Source organism: Rhinatrema bivittatum, chromosome 2 (genome assembly GCF_901001135.1).
Source record: "Rhinatrema bivittatum chromosome 2, aRhiBiv1.1, whole genome shotgun sequence".
Classification (NCBI taxonomy): Eukaryota; Metazoa; Chordata; class Amphibia; order Gymnophiona; family Rhinatrematidae; genus Rhinatrema; species Rhinatrema bivittatum.
In genome coordinates, this window is record NC_042616.1 from 821,640,269 (window position 1) to 821,661,718 (window position 21,450).

At 44.4% G+C, this 21,450-nt stretch overlaps 1 protein-coding gene across 5 annotated transcripts in view; it reads left to right on the forward strand.

The window, feature by feature from the left end:
• Window positions 1–21,450, forward strand: part of MAPK15 (mitogen-activated protein kinase 15) — a 362,466-nt gene that overhangs the window by 286,994 nt on the left and 54,022 nt on the right. The window contains exon 13 of one of the 5 annotated variants that reach the window (XM_029592336.1): window positions 2,955–3,333. The exons of the other annotated variants lie outside the window; for them this stretch is intronic. Within the exon in view, the coding sequence (XP_029448196.1) occupies window positions 2,955–3,128 (174 nt within the window). The 3' untranslated portion in view covers window positions 3,129–3,333. Of the gene's footprint in view, window positions 1–2,954; window positions 3,334–21,450 lie in introns of those variants that run through there. 5 annotated transcript variants of the gene reach the window in all.

Below are 21,450 nucleotides of genomic sequence, written 5' to 3' on the forward strand. Positions count from 1 at the left end.
TGGTGATAAAATCAGTGATGCAGTGGCCCAACCCGAGGATCACCATGAGACTTTGGCCTGGAAAGTGTATAACATAGGATCAACAGGTCCAGGAGGGGTCCAATTTGATAGGTTTATAACCAACGATGTATTGAAGGAGACTAAAGGATTATTTTCAAAAAAATAATTTCTGTTGTAATTGACAAGCTCATTTGAAAAATTGACATTGAAAGCGAAAAGGGTCATGAATGTGCATGGGGACAAAACCCCCTGATCAAGAATCCCTTAATGGACATTCAATACGCTTACATTTGGAAATGTTAATAACAGAAGAACTGCTCACCTGAGAATTGTCTGTGGTGGCATCTGCAAATGTGTCAGACAAAGGTCGCTCCCATTCCGACATGGATGGTGGTCTGAACTGCCAGCATCTGTGCAGAGGAGAACACCTTAAAAAAGATGATGATTCCGGCGAACTATCTTCATCACTGCCTGAAGACCCATCGGAAGGTAGATCAAATGTAACCTTCTTCTGTGTTTTGTGTTCAAAAGCCATGGATAAATAAGGCCCTTTTATAATCTCCCTCACTCCTCCTAAATTTCTTTATTTTAAAGGCTTTTAGTTCGATCTGAAACTTCTGCATTGAGCTCTTGAAATCAGTGTAGGAGGTGTCAAATAAATCAAGGACCGTTTCTTTCTTGATGGTATCTAAAAGATGAGTTGATTGTTCACGTAATTCAATAACCATCTTGTCATCCTGTTCCACAGTCAACATTAAGTCCATAGAGCATTTGTTTAAAATAGCGGGGCAGTTATCCATAAAGTCAGTATGTTCACAATAGACCTTAGGTTCTTTGAGGATATGTAATCTTTGTGGTATGTGTTGTTGCTTTAAATATTCAATCAATGTGGCGCTGTGGAGCTCAGTTTGCATTAAGCGCTTATGGATGATAGAGAGGTTGTTCCAGGTGGTAAGAGGAGCAGATGCTGAAAACTCACTTAAAAAAAAAACAGAAGCTGTGGAGATCAGGCACACCTTAGCTCTTGACTTATCAGCTTAACTGCAACTGTGAGAAGTGTTTCTACCTCTCCTGTTGGAGGTTATTTTTATTTTATTTATTTCAAAATTCTTAACTGTATCCCTGATACAAAGATCATCCAAGGCAGTGTGCAAACAAACTTGCATAGTTCACAACATCAAACACATTAAAACATAATTCATAAAAACATTTACCACTACACAAAATTTAAAAGAACATATTAAATTAAATCAAAAGCATTAATACCACTGCACAATCATAATAGCACCCAAGTACCACATTTTCTCTCCAGGTCTACCCAGCTGTACTGTTCCAATCTATCATTATCACCAGGAAACAAATTCTAGAGAGAGGGTGCCATCGTTGAAAAAGTACAAGAGCATATCCACAGATTTGACCTTAGTTGTTTTCTAGGAAAATACCATTCTAATTTTTTATATAACTATTCAGGCCCAATACCTCTCAATATACAAAATATTATAACCAAAAGATCTTAAACTGAATATGTATGTTAATAGGAAGCCAATGAAATAAAAATAAAACATGAAAAATAGAAGCCTGTGCATTGGCCTTTCTGGAAGACCAATGCACAGGCCATTGCAATAATCCGAATAAAAGGTAAACTGATGCCTGGAATAACTGTTTTAAAGACTAAGGGGCGGATTTTAAAAGGGTTACACACGTAATCCTTTTAAAACCCTCCTGCATGCTGAGCCTATGTCCAGGGGCTTGAAAAAATGGGCAGGGAGTGGGCGGGGTGAGGGCGGGACTGAGGCCTCTCCGGCGCGCGCAGCCTACGCCTGCCCAGAGGCAGGCGTCAATCATAAAATAAAGGTGGGGATTTAGGTAGGGCTGGGGAGCGGGTTAGATAGGGAGAAGGGAGGGGAAAGTGGGGGGGGGGAGGCGGGGGGAATGGGGAATGCCATCGGGGGCTCCCCTAGGGCTCGGCGTGCACAAGTGTGCATCCCCTTGCGCGCACCGACCCCGGATTTTATAACATGCGCGCAGCTGCGCGTGCATGTTATAAAATCGGGTGTAGATGTGTGCGTGCCGGGTTGCGCGCACAAATCTACGCCCACGCACATGTTATAAAATCTGGCCCTAAGGTTTTCAAAAAAGGATAAAATCTCTTAATGCTTTTTTATTTATATCATGCAGGTTAGAAACCTGAGAGTCATTCTCACTATGAAGGCCCATATTAGGATAGCTGCTTGAACTGTCTTTTATAAAGTGAAACTTGATAGATGATTAATGCAATTCCTTCTGCGGGATGCTTTGAGAATTATGTATTCCTTAACGTAATACTAGCAATCTGGGCCTCCTAAGCTCATTAGTTCAGGTTCTACAGCAGCCTTGCAGGATGTAGTTATGATCATATTTCCCATATACTGACTCGCCATTTCTTGCAGAGTTCAGTTTAAAATTTGTGCTTTGATCTTTAAAGCTATTAAGGGGGCTGGCTCTAATTACTTAATGAAAGCACTAAAGTGTATAGCCACTCAGGGGAAAAGACCCTTATATTTCCTCACTGAGAGTCTGACAGAGACATCTACTAGCTCTCTTTCTATTGCTGTTCCAGCTCGCTGGAGTGCTTTTCTCTTGAACTCTACCAAGAAATGGACTATATGTAATTTAGAAAAAAAAAGTTAAAATGCCTTTTCTTTCAACAAACATGGGCCATTGGGATGATAACATTGGTCATAACTTACTGGTCTCTGTTTCTGTTATCTCTGTTGTTATGGTTGCTAAATAATTTGTCTACTGGGCTAGTGATCCTATTGCTATTTTTAATGGTTTATTTTATTTTGTGTTATATACATTTATGTTATGTGCAAAGATTGTCATCTGCTAGGATGGGGATCACACTTAATACCAAGAAAACAAAAGTACTATTTGTCAACTCCCTGTTAACCATCATCTGCTCTTTCAATCAGGGTCTTGGAACTTTACTGGAGAATGTGGAATATTTCCCTTATGTTGGCAGTAATTTGTCACTCAAAGTAGAGATAGATGAGGAGATCCAACATCATATTGCTAAAGCCAGTGAAGTCTTTGATCGACTAAGAGAGTCTTTAATATCCATGACATTAGAACAGCTACCAAAATAATGGTTTATAATGCTGTCATCATCCCTACACTTCTGTATGGCACTGAGGCCTGGACAACATATAGTAGACACCTAAAGGCACTTGAGATGTTCCATCGGCGCTGTTTACAGAAAATTCTTGGCATTATCTGGCAAGACAAATGAACAAACTGTGTTCCTCTAATGTTGAAGCTGCATTATTACTACAGATAACAATATACTGTATGCTGTCACTGTAATAAAATAAGTGGTTCAAGGATTACTCTTATTAGTCATCTTGTATACTCACAAATCTTGACTTCCACATTCCTCAGGCTCGATTTTGAGGGAATCCAGATGATGATGAACCTCACAATTTAGAAAGTCCTCCATGTGTCTAAACTAACTCTTCCCAGCCGTCATTATGTCATCTTTTCCTGCATGCTGTCCAGTTACCCTCATTCTCCTCTTTTCCATGGTAAATAATACAGCTCATTTAACTTGCCTTTGTTCATAATTTGCAAGCTTATAATTGCTTTTTGTTCTCCTCTAAACCTTTTACAGTTTTTCCATATCTTTAAGTGTGAGGCGCAGTACCAGGCATAAGACTCTAAAAATGTCCTTCTCAATGTTAAGTGTAATGGGAGAATCACTTCATGTGTATTGCATGTTATGTTTTTGTTCATATGTAACCCTTTTTTAGGAGGGCAGTATCACAAAGGATCCATACAAATTTATTTTTGGGGCTAATTTTTCTGACCCTTCCCCAATTCTCAGGGTCCCAAGAGGTGAGTTCTTTTCTATTGGGGAAAGGCTAACTTTCAAGGCCCAAGCAGTGTAGTGAAATCCCTCTAGGTCTGTGTTACTGTATCTTCTATGTGATGGTGCTGCAGAAACAGGCAGGACACAGTTTGGGTGTTCAACTTAAAATTTTTTGTTTTTTTAAATTTTGAATTTTCTCATTACATTTCAAGCAACAGACTTGATTTGCAAGCAGAAAAACGTATAAAAGAAAAGACAGGAAAAAAATATAAACAAATACAAAGGAAATTACAATATTACATCAAAGTATTCTGCATATAAAGTCCTCTTCCAGATAGGGATCCAAGCACAAACTCAGGCATAGTTAACTAACAATATTAAGGAAATAGGGATCTGATAATAGGAAGCTGTGTTTATTATCGAGTAAAACTACAACCTAACCTGCACTCATTCAGTAGCCATAGGAGAAGAACTAGTAAAAGAAGACATTTCCTCTTTCAAAAAATCAGAAAGCTGTTGAGGAGAAAAAAACATATATGTATTACTCTGATACTTAATTACACATTTACTTGGGAATTTCAGTAGGAAAAAAGCTCCCAGTTGTAAAACCTGAGGTCTCAATTGAAGAAATAATTTTCTCCTCAATTGGGTATGTTGCGTGCCCCGCCCACACTCGGGCCTGCTCATCTTTCCAACTCTCCTGCAGGTCCTGGGGCGGCCTCCCCCAGCAGCAGCCGCCAGAACCTCCAGGCCTCAGCGTCCCGCAGCGGTGGTCACCGGGCCTTCCTCCGCGCACCAGGCCTCACGGCGGGGATCGGTGTCCTCCGTGGTGTCGGCCCCACCCGCTCCCTTGTAGGGCCAGGGGCGGGTCCTAGCCCTGCGGTGTGCCCTGATTGATTGCAGCATATAAGGAAGTGCCTGCCTGCACTTCCTTGCCTTGGCAATCTGGTCGACACCGTATGTGTACTAAGTTTGCCTCCACATTCCAGTTTTGTTCCAGCCTTGTTCCAGCGTCCTCCTGTTCCACATCTCCCCAGGTAGTACCTTTTGGACTGACTCTCTGGTACTGGCCTCTGCCTGCCTTGACTACATTGATCGCTGCCTGGATACTGACCTCTGCCTGCCTTTGACCACGTCTGACTTCTGGAACCTGACCCCTGCTTTCGCTGACTACTCTCGGACTGACCTTCGGAACTTGACCCCTGCTTTCGCTGACTACACTCGGACTGACCTTTGGAACTTGACCCCTGCTTTGGCTGACTACTCTCGGACTGACCTTTGGAACTGGACCTCTTCTTCCACTGACCTTGCTTCCTTGATTCTGGCCCTGCTCCTAGCCTTGTCATCTCAGACTCTGTTCTGGCCTTCCTTGATCCCTCAGGCCTCCACACCTGACGTTGAACGCGCACCCTTGATCCTGGTGGGCACAACTTTGAACTTCCTTTCTGGGAGACCCTGCGAGGCCCAAGCGGCCTGGGTCCCCAAGGGCTTCCAGTGGTGAAGCTCCAGCTAGCTTCTGTCTCCTATTGTGCTCCGCCTCCTGGTGGCAGGAGCTTCCTGGTTCCGACCAGGGAGCCAAACTACACTGCCCCAGGACAAGGGTCCACCTCCATGCGCAACAGGTTGCCAAGGCCATGGACTCGGTGGAGTCTCCCGCCTCCCAGGCCTTACCAGGGCTGGCCGCAACGGTCCAAGAGCAGCAACATGTCTTGGCGTCACTGGCATCTTTGGTTGAAGAGCTTCATGCCCAGTTGCGAGATACAGCATTGGTCAACCCAGTGGGCCTCTCGGCCAACCTTCTACCCAGAGCATCACTGGTTCTGCCAGCACCTCCCTGATGTAACGGGGATCCATGCCTCTATCGAGGCTTCCTCAACCAGTGCTTTATGCATTTTGCATTGCAACCCTCCTTATTCCTGAAGGAGGCCACAAAAGTGACCTTCATCCTTTCCCATCTAGATGGAAAGGCCTTAGCATGGGCTTCTCCCTTATGGGGGAACATTCTGACCCCATGCTCTCCCAGTTGTCATAGTGTTCAAGTGGACCTTTGGAGACCCAGGCCATCAAGCAGTAACCAGTCATAATCTTCTCCACCTCTGTCAAGGGTCTAAAACCCTCTCCGAGTATACGGTGGAATTCAGGACCCTGGCTACTGAGCTTGAGTGGCAAGAAGATTGTCTGCAAGCCATCTTCCTTGGGCGCTACTGTCTCCGGCCCCCAACTTCTGCTTCCAGTTTCTCTGTGTACCGAGTCTGGTACCTTTGCCACCACTGCCCTTGTCGATACTGGGGCAAGTGGCAGTTTCATCATGGATAACATCGTCAAGCTTCTGAACATCCCTCTACAGACCTTAGAGGTGTCCCTCCGCATCGCGTCCATCCAAGGGGAACATCTCCCAGGACTCATCACTCACCGAACGGTGCCCATCCACCTCACGGTGGGAACCCTCCATGAAGAGGAGATGTCCTTCTACGTTCTGAAGCGCTGTACACATCCAGTCATCCTGGGGCTGCCCTGGCTCCAGACGCATGGACCTCAATTCGATTGGCACTCCCTTCAGTTGGTGCAATGGGGTCCCAAGTGTCAGAAGACCTATCTAAGACAAGTGTCTCCAGTTGTAACCGTCCTAAAGTCCACCGCTCTTACTGGGTTACCAACGAGGATGTGTTCTCGAAGCAAAAGGCAGACATGTTACCTCCTCTGCACAAGCTAAATTGGCCAATAGAACTTCTGCCTGGCACGATGCCTCCTAAGGGCAGAACCTATCCGTTGTCTCGTCCAGAAACCCTAGCCATGTCCGAGTACATTAAAGAAAACTTAGAAAAAGGTTTCATTAGACCCTCTGACTCTCCCACAGGAGCAGGTTTCTTTTTCATCAAGAAGAATGGAGGCTTGCGTCCGTGCACTGATTACAAAGGGCTCAACGCCATAACCCGAAAGGATCAATACCCATTGCCCCTCATCAGCGAGCTGTTTGACTGCCTCCAAGGGGCGTGTATCTTCATGAAGTTGTCCTCCGGGGCGCGTACAATCTCGTACACATCCAACCAGAAGATATTTGGAAGACCGCATTCAACACTAGGGATGGCCACTATGAGTACATCGTGATGCCGAATAATGCAGTAATAATGGGAGACTTCAATTACCCCAATATAGACTGGGTAAATGTATCATCGGGTCACGCTAGAGAGATAACGTTTCTGGATGGAATAAATGATATCTTTATGGAGCAATTGGTTCAGGAACCGACGAGAGAGGGAGCAATTTTAGATCTAATTCTCAGTGGAGCACAGGACTTGGTGAGAGGGTAACGGTGGTGGGGCCGCTTGGCAATAGTGATCATAATATGATCAAATTTGATTTAATGACTGGAAAAGGAACAGTGTGCAAATCCAAGACTCTCGTGCTAAACTTTCAAAAGGGAAACTTTGATAAAATGAGAAAAATTGTTAGAAAAAAACTGAAAGGAGCAGCTACAAAAGTAAAAAATGTCCAAGAGGCGTGGTCATTGTTAAAAAATACCATTCTAGAAGCACAGTCCAGATGTATTCCACACATTAAGACATGTGGAAAGAAGGCAAAACGATTACCGGCATGGTTAAAAGGGGAGGTGAAAGAAGCTATTTTAGCCAAAAGATCTTCATTCAAAAATTGGAAGAAGGATCCAACAGAAGAAAATAGGATAAAGCATAAAAATTGGCAAGTTAAATGTAAGACATTGATAAGACAGGCTAAGAGAGAATTTGAAAAGAAGTTGGCTGTAGAGGCAAAAACTCACAGTAAAAACTTTTTAAAATATATCTGAAGCAAAAAGCCTGTGAGGGAGTCAGTTGGATGATTGAGGGGTTAAAGGGGCACTTAGAGAAGATAAGGCCATCGCGGAAAGATTAAATGATTTCTTTGCTTCGGTGTTTACTGAAGAGGACGTTGGGGAGGTACCGGTAATGGAGGTTTTCATGGGTAATGATTCAGATGGACTGAATCAAATCACGGTGAACCTAGAAGATGTGGTAGGCCTGATTGACAAACTGAAGAGTAGTAAATCACCTGGACCGGATGGTATACACCCCAGAGTTCTGAAGGAACTAAAAAATGAAATTTCAGACCTATTAGTAAAAATTTGTAACTTATCATTAAAATCATCCATTGTACCTGAAGACTGGAGGATAGCAAATGTAACCCCAATATTTAAAAAGGGCTCCAGGAGCGATCCGGGAAATTACAGACCGGTTAGCCTGACTTCAGTGCCAGGAAAAATAGTGGAAAGTGTTCTAAACATCAAAATCACAGAACATATAGAAAGACATGGTTTAATGGAACAAAGTCAGCATGTCTTTACCCAGGGCAAGTCTTGCCTCACAAATCTGCTTCACTTTTTTGAAGGAGTTAATAAACATTTGGATAAAGGTGAACCGGTAGATATAGTATACTTGGATTTTCAGAAGGCGTTTGACAAAGTTCCTCATGAGAGGCTTCTAGGAAAAGTAAAAAGTCATGGGATAGGTGGCGATGTCCTTTCGTGGATTGCAAACTGGCTAAAAGACAGGAAACAGAGAGTAGGATTAAATGGGCAATTTTCTCAGTGGAAGGGAGTGGACAGTGGAGTGCCTCAGGGATCTGTATTGGGACCCTTACTGTTCAATACGACGAGTGAGATAATCAAATTTGCAGATGACACAAAATTGTTCAGAGTAGTTAAATCACAAGCAGATTGTGATAAATTGCAGGAAGACCTTGTGAGACTGGAAAATTGGGCATCCAAATGGCAGATGAAATTTAATGTGGATAAGTGCAAGGTGATGCATATAGGGAAAAATAACCCATGCTATAATTACACAATGTTGGGTTCCATATTAGGTGCTACAACCCAAGAAAGAGATCTAGGTGTCATAGTGGATAACACATTGAAATCGTCGGTTCAGTGTGCTACGGCAGTCAAAAAAGCAAACAGAATGTTGGGAATTATTAGAAAAGGAATGATGAATAAAACGGAAAATGTCATAATGCCTCTGTATCGCTCCATGGTGAGACCGCACCTTGAATACTGTGTACAATTCTGGTCGCCGCATCTCAAAAAAGATATAATTGCGATGGAGAAGGTACAGAGAAGGGCTACCAAAATGATAAGGGGAATGGAACAACTCCCCTATGAGGAAAGACTAAAGAGGTTAGGACTTTTCAGCTTGGAGAAGAGACGACTGAGGGGGGATATGATAGAGGTGTTTAAAATCATGAGAGGTCTAGAACGGGTAGATGTGAATCAGTTATTTACTCTTTCGGATAGTAGAAAGACTAGGGGACACTCCATGAAGTTAGCATGGGGCACATTTAAAACTAATCGGAGAAAGTTCTTTTTTACTCAACGCACAATTAAACTCTGGAATTTGTTGCCAGAGAATGTGGTTCGTGCAGTTAGTATAGTGTATAGTGTTGCTGCTTAGAGTAAGTAATTACATATATCGTTAGTAATTTTCTGTTATTGTTCATTGTTTTTCTGTTACTGTTCTTTGTAAGGGCTATGCCCAAAAGTTTTTAGTTGTATGTAAACCGATACGATGTGCGAACGGCTATCGGTATATAAGAAACTCCAAATAAATAAATAAATAAATAAATAAATAGGCAAGAAAGCTTCGATAATAGTTCATGAAGCCTAGAAATCATTGCAAGGCACGGAGACCCAGCCAGTGGGTCTCCGTGCCGATGCAGAAAAACCTCAATCCCTTGAGGTTTTTCTGCATCCATCGAGAAACCTCGATCAGAGTTGATATACCCTAAGAAGGGCTGGCGGTTTTGCTCAAGATACATTTTTCCAGCTTGGCGTAGAGATGGTTCTCTCTCAGGCGTTGGAGTACGGTCTTGACATGGGTATGATGTGACTCTAGATCTTTGGAAAAGATCAGGATGTCATCCAGGTATACGACCACAAAGGAATAGAGAAGATCTCGGAGAATTTCATTCATGAGTCGTTGAAAGACTGCGGGGGCATTACAGAGGCCGAAAGGCATAAGAACATAAGAAAATGCCATACTGGGTCAGACCAAGGGTCCATCAAGCTCAGCATCCTGTTTCCAACAGTGGCCAATCCAGGCCATAAGAACCAGGCAAGTACCCAAAAATTAAGTCTATTCCATGTAACCATTGCTAATGGCAGTGGCTATTCTCTGAGTGAACTTAATAGCAGGTAATGGACTTCTCCTCCAAGAACTTAAGAACATAAGAAAATGCCATACTGGGTCAGACCAAGGGTCCATCAAGCCCAGCATCCTGTTTCCAACAGTGGCCAATCCAGGCCATAAGAACCTGGCAAGTACCCAAAAACTAAGTCTATTCCATGTAACCATTGCTAATGGCAGTGGCTATTCTCTAAGTGAACTTAATAGCAGGTAATGGACTTCTCCTCCAAGAACTTACCCAATCCTTTTTTAAACACAGCTATACTAACTGCACTAACCACATCCTCTGGCAACAAATTCCAGAGTTTAATTGTGGGTTGAGTAAAAAAGAACTTTCTCCGATTAGTTTTAAATGTGCCCCATGCTAACTTCATGGAGTGCCCCCTAGTCTTTCTACTATCCGAAAGAGTAAATAACCGATTCACATCTACCCGTTCTAGACCTCTCATGATTTTATACACCTTTATCATATCCCCTACCGCAGGGTAGACCTAGCAAGGTCTGGATATGCACTAACTTTTAAACCCCAAAATGACTCTGAGCAATGGTGAAAAAACATCCGTAATATCCAATCCTTAACTGATTCAAGCAGAAAGGACACAATCAATGTTTGAAGGTGTAACCTGGTCTTTTTGTGTAGTTCCAGGATATTTGTAACATCCAATTCAGGAAATATTGGTGTAAGTACTTGGACTCCTTTCCCCATATAAGAAATCTTCTTATAAGGAGGAATATAATAAACTCTAGACGTCATTGGAAGTGCAGATTCAGGAATTTTCAGAGATTGAATAAGATATTTTTTCCACATGTCCCTAGCCAACACCAAAGGATCTTTAGGAAATATTAATAAATCTGAGATTTTTTCTCCCCTTATCTGATTTTCCACCTGCCCTGTTTTATTTAACAGCGTCTGATTTTCTGTTATAATATTCTGTTGAAGTTTAAGAGAATCTTTCAATTTCACTTCCAAAAGTGTATGAAATTCTTTTTTTTCTTCTACCTCCTTTTTCAAGAAAATTTTAAACTGGAATCCATATGTTTTACAATAACTACAAATGCGATTAAGCTATTGAAATAAGTTCTCATTTAAAGTTTGAATCGGCTTCCCATATAGTGTCCAGAGACATTATTGGGGGTCTAACTGAATCTTTTTTAGGTGGTAAAGAAATTAGCGGTACTTCCCCTTCTGCTGTTGAAATGACTATGTGGGCCGCAGCCTCTCCAACCCAGCAGGCTCCTTTCGAGACCTCGAAAGCCTCCACCATCGAACCACCAGCCTCTTCTTCCTCGTCTCCAAACAAGGTATATATCGGAGAGTCTCACCTCTGCCTGGTTCTCTGGAGGCCTTCGATCCTCCAGGGACAAAGTTGTTTGTAGCTCATGCAGGGGGCGGTTTCAGCTTCCTCCCACACACCCTGCTGCAAGCCAACTCCCGGAGTAAAGCGCTTCCCCGGACCACATGGCATCCATTGGGGCCCCCGACTAGAAATAACCGGAGATGCAGGGACAAAAGCTTCACGTTCTTTTAGCTCGCGCTTTCCCTCCTCGCTGTGTGCGGCATTTCATTGAGAATCGAGCAGCCTCACACGCGTCTGTTCAGATCCGCCTTCTTGGATCATCCTCCAAACCAAGTTCAACTTAAATTTTACTGTGATTCTTCAGAAATAAATAATGTCCAATCATGTAAATAACTGTTTCCCTGTATATCTGTCCTCCTACTGTGATATTTACAGTGTAGACTCTTCTTCCTTTCCCTCTATGTTTGGGTCCTCAGTACACAGCCCTAGGCTAGAGCTTATTCCTCAGGGAGTGAACTGTTAAGAAAAATCCCAGTTGGGCATAAAATTCCCTATAAGGTAGATTTTAAAAGCCTTGCTTGCGCAAAATCAGCCACATAGGAGCCATGCAAATTTTAAAAAGCTAGAAAAGACGCGTGTACATAAAAGTAGGTGAAAAAGGGCATTCCAGAGGCAGGGCCAGCACTGACGCACATAATCCTAATTTCCTCAGCCAGAGTAACTTTGCTACAGCTTCTCAGTAGCAGGTCGATACTGTAACGTGCGGTTTGAAGAATTTCCCGTCTGTAACGTGCTGGGAGTGCACAATTCGGACGCGTAAGGCGATCCAGCGATACAGTCTCCAGTTTCACGCGTCCTTAGCGCTTCTTAAAACAGACGCATAACCCTTTCCGCACGCAGCATGTATAGGATATGTAAATGAAGGAATTAGCTGTATAATGAAGGAATTAGCTATTCCCCTACGATACTGTGACGCGCGCTCAGATTATCTCCTTTGTAACCCGCTATTTTGCCGCGGCCTTAACGTGTTAGTTTACCCGCTACCCTCTACTTGGTGTTAGTGTGGTGTTCGAAAATTAAACGGGAATAAGTGTAAAAAATGGTGTAAAAAAAGTGTAAAAACATTGCTTACCTGCCCTGGCCCCGTCCGGTTATCCCGGTGCAGCCCAGTCCTGTCCCCTCCTCCTGAAGCAAAAAAAAAAACAAAAACCGAAAAAGTAGCAAGGCCCGGGCCTGCTACGGTAGTACCTTCTCCCTTCCTCCCGATTTCGGCGCTCAAGGGCGGCCGGGTGGGCGTGCATTCATCCAGGCAGAGGGAGCCGGCGGCGGAAAACGGCCACCGGCTCCCTCTGCTGGATGAATGCACGGCCCCCGCCGGCAGTGAATGAATGCCGTGCGATTTCGGCGTGCGATTTCGGGCGCTCAAGGCAGTCACATGCAATCGCACGGGCATTCATTCACTGCCGGTGGGGGCCGTGCTTCATCCAGCCCCCGCCTGCAGGGAATGAATGCCCGTGAATGAATGCCCGGCGCTCAAGGCAGTCACATGTGACTGCCTTGAGCGCCGAAATCGCATGGCATTCATTCACTGCCGGCGCGGGCCGTGCATCCAGGCAGAGGAGCTCCCTCTGCCTGGATGAATGCACACCCACCCGGCCGCCTTGAGCGCCGAAATCGGAGAGGAGAGGAGAAGGGACTAGCCGTAGCAGGCCCGAGCCTTGCTACTTTTTTCGGTTTTTTTTTGCTTCGGGGGGGAGGGGACAGGACTGGGGGCTTGCACCGGAGACCGGACGGGGCCAGGGAGGTGAGTGCGGGGTCTGGGGGAAAGGTTTGCTGAGCATCGGGGGGAACATCTGGTACCTGTCATTTGAAATGACATTTGAAATAACAGATACCAGTGCGACCGTGAAGCGTTAGGCCCGCGCAACCCAGGCTTCGCAGCCGCGGCATGCATTTGCATGCAATTAGAAGAGAGTATCGAGCGCTAAGTGAAGAGAACTGTGCGTGCAGGGAGGAAGGGGTGCGCCTGGCAATGCCGCACTCTTTCTACCGCGGTCTTAGAGTATCGATCTGTAGGTGAGAGAGCGAGAGACTTTATGGGACTCAGCCTGACACTCAATATATGCGCCATTTTAAGGGGGCACTTTGCTTCGGGGTGAGGTTTTGGGAGATGGTTGGGGTTTCGGGGTGGTGTTACAGAAATACTCAGAGGTATTCTTTGTAAAATTGACAAATTTAAAGAATTTTAGACCTTGTAAGCAATGAAAATTGTAAGAGGAGCAGTTGATTTGTACACTGCAGTCTCTGCTAGCTGCATTGTACAAATCCAACTCCTTTTCATCTCATGCACTGCCCTTTTAAAATCTAGCAAATCATACCTGAGATCCACACGAATCCAGTTCATCCCCAGCCTGTGTACTGTGTCCCAACGGGTGGAGATCCAATTGTGGGTCTCCAAAGCTTTGTTTCTTTTATCCAGACTCCTCCTGCTGTGACCTCTCATTAGGATAGGTCTACAGCTGGAAGAAAACAGGCAAATATAGCCAAGCTTCAACCATGAGGAGGGGTAGCACTAAGCCTCCTCACAAACCAAAAATTCGAAACGCTTCTTATGAGGTGATGATTCACTGTTGCCCTTGTCATTACCGTGGAAGGAGACACAGGTCATTCATAGCATTCAGACAGGTGAATCCAAAACCAGTGGGTTATGTACCTCTACCAGCAGATGGAAACAGAGCAAAGCTGTCATCACAGTATATACACCCCTGCAGTGTCGTCAGCCCATTTCAGCAGATGGTGGATGTGCATCTTCCTACTGGGGATTGCTTGAAAAAAGAAAGAGAAGGATTGTTCACCCCTCTTTCCTATGGTGATACCTGATGGTCCCTCCCTCAGTTGAGAATTCCTGAGGTGATTTCCGTGGTCCCTCAGATGAATGCCTTGGTCCTGTAGATGGTTTTTTTTAACTGGTATGAACTTAGCTGTTTAAAAAAAAGAAAAAAAAACAGCTGAAAGGCAAGTGGGTTCAGGAAACCGAGCATGGCGGTGAAGGTATATGCCCTGTCTCCCTGCAGCCAGAGACTGACCTTGTACTCAGCCGAAATGGGCTGAGCTCAGGTAAAGGGTAATTAAAAATATATATATTAATAATAATAATAATAATAATAAATAGAGAAGGGGAGTTAAGTAGGGATTGCTCCTCCCTTTGGGTCTCCATGCTCGATGCGCTATCCGATGGTTGTTCCTGCCTCCAGGGAGCTCAAGGGACTTTCGCAGCTTGGTGGGTTGAGTAGCCTTTTTGGCTAGGCCCCTACTCTCAGGCTTTTTCGCTGCATGGTAGGTCATGGTGGCATTTTTGGCTCTAAAACTCTGTCTTCAGTTTCCATCAGTTTGTGCTTGTATGGCCAGCTGTGCGGCCTATTGTGTGCCTGGTTGGGCTCCTAGTTAAGCACATAGGAAGGCCTGCCAGGGTGCCCGATTGTGCGTGCGCACACACTATATGAGTGTCCTGGGGGAGCTCAGTTGGCTACATCTATCAAGGCACAGTGTTGAGTGCCTAATTTTTGAGTTTTGGGCACACTTTTGTCAGACAGCTGTTAGAGTGTATTGACAGACTGATGGAGCCCATAGCAAAGAATCCCCAAGTGCCTTGACCTATATGTTGCTTGTCATATTTGGGCATCTCAGCCTGGCGTTCCCTCTAACTTGTGTCAGTGCTGATTGGAGGCTCAGGAGAATTGCTTCCATCTGATTGTATTAAGCCTGGTTCTTCCCAGCCTGGTGCGGGAATGGAAAAAGAGCTGCCAGAAGGGTCGCCTGACTTTAGAGCGCCCCTAAATGATTCATCAGCGGAGAAGGAGGTTCCATGGGAACAGGACAGGTGCCCCCTGGTTTTGGCATAGATCCCTCTGCCTTTTCTTGGGTAGAATTTTTTCAAGGACTGCAGTCTTTTTATCCCGGCCAATCTTAACAGGTCAGGGTTGCATGCGGTGAACTCTGGTGCTGCGGGTAAGAACATAAGAAATTGCCATGCTGGGTCAGACCAAGGGTCCATCAAGCCCAGCATCTTGTTTCCAACAGAGGCCAAACCAGGCCAGAAGAACCTGGCAAGTACCCAAACACCAAGAAGATCCCATGCTACTGATGCAATTAATAGCAGTGGCTATTCCCTAAGTAAACTTGATTAATAGCAGTTAATGGACTTCTCCTCCAAGAACTTATCCAAACCTTTTTTGAACCCAGCTGCACTAACTGCACTAACCACATCCTCTGGCAACAAATTCCAGAGTTTAATTGTGCATTGAGTGAAAAAGAATTTTCTCTGATTAGTCTTAAATGTGCTACTTGCTAACTTCATGGAGTGCCCCCTAGTCCTTCTATTATCTGAAAGTATAAATAACTGATTCACATCTACTTGTTCAAGACCTCTTATGATTTTAAAGACCTCTATCATATCCCCCCTCAGCCGTCTCTTCTCCAAGCTGAACAGCCCTAACCTCTTCAGCTTTTCCTCATAGGGGAGCTGTTCCATCCCCTTTATCATTTTGGTTGCCCTTCTCTGTACCTTCTCTATTGCAACTATATCTTTTTTGAGATGGGGTGACCAGAATTGTACAGTTTTCAAGGTGCAGTCTCAGCATGGAGCGATACAGAAACATAACTTTTTTTTGTTTTATTCATCATTCCCTTCCTAATAATTTGACTGCAGCAGCACACTGAGTCGATGATTTCAAAGTATTATCCACTATGATGCCTAGATCTTTTTCCTGGGTTAGTTGCTCCTAATATGGAACCTAACATTGTATAACTACAGCAAGGGTTACTCTATGCAACACCTTGCACTTGTCCACATAAAATTTCATCTGCCGTTTGGATGCCCAGACTTCCAGTCTTCCTGCAATGTATCACAATCAGCTTGTGATTTAAGTACTCTGAATAATTTTGAATCATCTGCAAATTTGATAACCTCACTCATCGTATTCCTTTCCAGATCATTTATAAATATATTGAAAAGCACCAGTCCAAGTACAGATCCCTGAGGCACTCCGTTTACCCTTTTCCACTGAGAAAATTGACCATTTAATCCTACTCTCTGTTTCCTGTCTTTTAATCCATGAAAGGACATTGCCTCCTATCCCATGACTTTTCATTTTTCTTAGAAGCCTCTCATGGGGGACTTTGTCAAACACATTCTGAAAATCCAAATACTCTACATCTACTGGTTTACCTTTACCCACATGTTTATTAACCCCTTCAAAAAAATGAAGCAGATTTGTTAGGCAAGACTTCCCTTGGGTAAATCCATGTTGACTGTATTCCATTAAACCATGTCTTTCTATATGCTCTACGATTTTGATCTTTAGAATAGTTTCCACTGTTTATCCTGGCACTGAAGTCAGGCTCACTGGTCTATAGTGTCTCGGATTGCTCCTGGAGCCCTTTTTAAATATTGGGGTTACATTTCCACCCTCCAGTCTTCAGGTACAATGGATGATTTTAATGATAGATTACAAATGTTAAATAATAGATCAGAAATTTCATTTTTTAGTTCCTTCAGTACCCTAGGATGCATACCATCCAGTCCAGGTGATTTGCAACTCTTTAGTTTGTCAATCTGGCCTACAACATCTTCCACGTTCACAGTAATTTGGTTCAGTTCATCTGACTCATCACCCTTGAAAACCATCTCAGGATCTGGTATCTCCCTAACATCCTCATTAGTAAACACAGAAGCAAAGAATTAATTTAATCTTTCTGCAATGGCCTTATCTTCCCTAAGAGCCCCTTTAACCCCGCGGTCATCTAATGGTCCAACCGACTCTTTCACGGGTTTCTTGCTTTGGGTATATTTTTAAAAGTTTTTATTATGAGTTTTTGCGTTGGGGAATGCCTGGAGCTGGTCTCCCTGATAGGGACCCAGATGGCATGGATGATAAAGCTGATCCTTGTTCCCTGGAGGATGGGGAAATTCCTCCAGGATTGGAGCCGTAGAGAACTATGTTGCGGTTCTTTCATAGTGATAAAATACTGGTTCTGATTTCCCAGATATTGAAAATGCTGGGATTACCTGAGCCTAAATCTATCTTTGAAACAAAGAAAGATCCAATTTTGATTTCTTTGTGTAAAGCCTCATGTTTCTTCCTTATTATGGAGGCCATTCAACAATTAATTGATCTTGAATGGGGTGCCCTGGAAGCTAATTTTAAAGAGGAACAAGTCTTGGAAGGACTGTACAATCTGGATTCAGTTGCGAGAGAGCAATTGCATTTTCTGAAGGTGGATGCGCTTGTTTGTGCCGTTTCCAAGCAGATAACTATCCCCATAGAAGGGGGAATGGCCTTGAAGGATGCACAGGAGAGGAGAATTGAGGCTATCCTTAAGCAGGTCTTTGAAGCAATAGCAATGAATTTGCAGATAGCTTTCTGTTGTTCCCTGGTGGCTCGCTCTTGTTTGCTGCTCTCTCAGGAGAAGGATGAATCTGTTGTGAATTGCAGAGCAGTGATGGAACCAGCCGCTGCCTTTTTGGCAGATGCCGGCTGTGATTTGGTCTGCACTTCGGCCAGAGGGATGGCTTTGGTAATAGCAGTTAGGCGTCAGCTATGGCTGAGAAATTGGTCGGCCGATACAATCTTTAAGTTTAACCTTACAAAGTTGCCCTTTAACGGTTCACTTTTGTTTGGGAGTGAGCTGGAGAAAATGGCTAGTAAGTGGGCTGAGTCCATAGTTCCTTGATTACCAGAGGATAAGAAACAGGTGCCGCGATCCTTCAGCATGAGAGGTCATACTAGGGGGTTTAGATGTTTTCAACCCTACAGAGGAGCGGCTTTTCAAAGGACTTGACCTTTAGGTAGATCTAAGTCCTTTCATCCCAGGCAGCCCAAATGGGATGCAGGCTCAAGTAATGGAGCATTCTGAACTTCTAATGAATGTGTGCCGACCCACCTCTGGGAACAGGTGAGAGGAGGACACCTCTCTCTTTTTATATCGGAGATGGGTCGAGGTCACGTCAGACCAGTGGGTTCTGGAGATGATAAGAGATGGCAATGCACTGGAGTTTCACAGTGTTCCTTTGGACGTGTTCATGGTGTCTCCCTGCAACTCTTCGCAGAAGAGACAGCCAATGGAGTGTTCATTGTCAAGTTTACGCAGCCTGCGGTCTGTGGTTCCATTGCCCACGTCTCAAGAAAATATGGGCCGATGTTCCATTTATTTCATTGTACCCAAAAAGGAGGGATCTTTTCATCCTAGCCTGGATCTCAAAGGGGTCAACCGACATTCGTGTGTGACTCATTTTCACATGGAAACCTGCGCTCACTGATATTGGCAGTACAGTTGGGGGAGTTCCTGATGTCTCTGGATCTGTCTGAGGTGTACCTGCATATTCCCATCTGGCTAGAGCATCAACAATTTCTGTGTTTTGCAGTTTTGGGGCGTCATTATCAGTTTTGAGTGCTACCTTTTGGTTTGGCCACCGCGCCCAGAATCTTTTCCAAGGTTATGGTGGTGGTGGCGGCAGCAAAGTTGACAAAATATGGGATCCTGGTACATCAGCACTTAGACAACTGGCTGAATTGGAAAGGCGGTATATAAACATTAAACATTAAGAGTCTGGAAGAGAGCTTCTGGGTCTCATGCAAGGTGATCTCCTTGTTGCAGGAGCTAGGTTGGGTCGTGAACCTGGTGAATCTTCAACCATCACAGTCACTTGAGTATCTCAATGTTCAGTTCAACATGAAATAGGACAGGGTATTCCTGCAAGAGGGCCATATTCAGAAGCTGATGGTGCAAGTGTGCCTACTGACAAACACAATATGCCCCACAATGTGGGCTTATCTACAGGTGCTCGGATTGATGTCAGCAACCTTGGAGGTGGTGCTGTCTTGTTGGAGCCTATAGTGTCAAGACTGATTCCACTCCACCTACCGATGGAGGTCTGCACTCAACTGCAGTGATGGTTAAAAGTGGATTATCTAAGAAAGGGGGTTTCCCTAACATCACTGAACTAGCTAATACTCATGACAGATTCGAGCCTTCAGTGTGTCAGGAGCTGACTGTATATGGGCCCTGGCGTGCAGAAGAGTCTCTCTGGAGCATCAATTGGCTGGAAACATGTGCGGTCCAGTTGGCATGCTTGTAATTCAGTGACAGATTGCAGGATTGAGAGAGAAGGATAATGTCGGACAATGTAACGACAGTGGCTTACATCAATCATCAGGGAGGAACCAAGAGCCAGCAAGTGTCGCAAGAGATAGCCCAACTTATGGAATGGGCAAAACTACATATTCAGGAGATCTCAGTCTTGCACATTGCAGGAAAAGACAATGTAGGAACTGACTTTCTCAGCAGAAAGAGTCTGGATACAGGAGAATGGGAATAGTCAAATGAAGCGTTTCAGCTAATAGTGGATCGCTGGGGCCTTCCGTTTATGGATCTACTGGCAACTGCTCGCAATGCGAAAGATACTTGCTTCTTCAGTCACAGGGGAGATAAAAAGTCTTTGGGCATTGATGCCCTTGTACTGGAGTGGCTGGAGGTCAAGCTGATTTTTGCCTTTCCTCCGTGGCCTATGTTGGGCAGAATGATTCAGAAGATTGAGAGTCACAGGGGGATGATGTTTCTGGTAGCACCAGATTGGCCCAGATGATATGTTGACTCTCCCCTCCAGTTTCTGACACACAGGGATCTGCTACGGCAGAGACCTGTTCTTCACAAAGATCTGAATCAATTTTGTCTTACGGTATGGCCCTTGAGAGGGCTCGGTTGCTGAAACATGGATATTCTAATGCAGTGATTGCCTTCTTGCTACGAGCAAGAAAGTTCTCCAGTTCCTTAGCCTATGTGCGAGTTTGGCAAGTATTTTTTGGGTTGTTGTGAAGATTGAGTGGTTCTTTCTCATTCGGTTAAGATTCCGCTCATTTTGGAGTTTTTGCAGCATGGATTAAGTAAAGGGTTGGCCCTTAATTCATTAAAGGTACAGGTGGCATCTCTTGCCTATTTCTGAGGTCAGGTGAATGGTGGGCCCTTGTCGACTTATCCGGATGTGGCCCATTTCTTGAAAGAAGTGAAGCAATTTCATCCTCTGTTGCAGTTACCGGTGGCCTTGTGGAGTCTTAATTTAGTATTGGATTTTTTAGCAAGCCCTACTTTTCAACTGATTCGTAAACTTTCCTTGAGGTTACTGTCCCTAAAAACTGTGTTTCCTGTGGCAATTTGTTCTTGCGTGTTGAGTATTTGAACTACAGGCCTTATCTTGCTGGTAGCCATTTCTATGCGTGACTCCAGGGGCGATAAAGCTGCGTACTGTTCCTTCATTTTTGCCAAAAGTGGTCTTGGATTTTCACTTGAATTAGTCTATTTCCCTGTTGTCTCTGAACAGGGCAAGAGATGTGGAGGAATATCGCCTGTTACGGCTTTTGAATGTCAAGAGGGCGTGAATAAAGTGGAGGCAATCAAACACTGCACGGAGCGGCAGTAGCCACAGCGGCATTCAAACACTGCACGGAGCGGCAGTAGCCACAGAGGCATTCACGGAGCGGGATGCCAGTGGCCAGTAGTTGGTGTTCCACCTTCACGGAGCGGAAGGATGGAGGGCTGCTATTTCCAAAAAAATAAAAAATAAATAATAAATAAACAAAAAAATAAATAATATAAACAAAAAAATAAAAACAGGGGTGGGTAAGAGTATGGGGCAAGGGGGTGGCCTGCTGGTTACAGCGGTTGCTACCCCCAATTGAGCTGGATGTCACTTGGATGCAGATTCAAAGCTGCTCTCTAAACTGGGTGGAGGGGAATTAGGGCTGGAGGGTACTGGAAGCCAATAGTAACAGGTGGGAGAGAGAAAAAGGGAAAAAAAAATGGATAAAGTGCGTAGCTTGCTGGGCAGACTTGATGGGCCATTTGGTCTTCTTCTGCCGTCATTTCTATGTTTCTATGTAAGAGGCATATCTTCAGGTATTTAGAGGTTTCTGAATCTCTCAAGAAGATCGACCGGCTGTTATACTCCAAGATGGGAGTAAACATGGTGAGCCGGCATTGCGGGCTATAATAGCCCACTGGATTAGGGAGGTAGTCACGACCACGTGTGTGGATGCTGAGCAGCCGTTGCCTAGTCAGGTTAGGGCTCATTTCATTA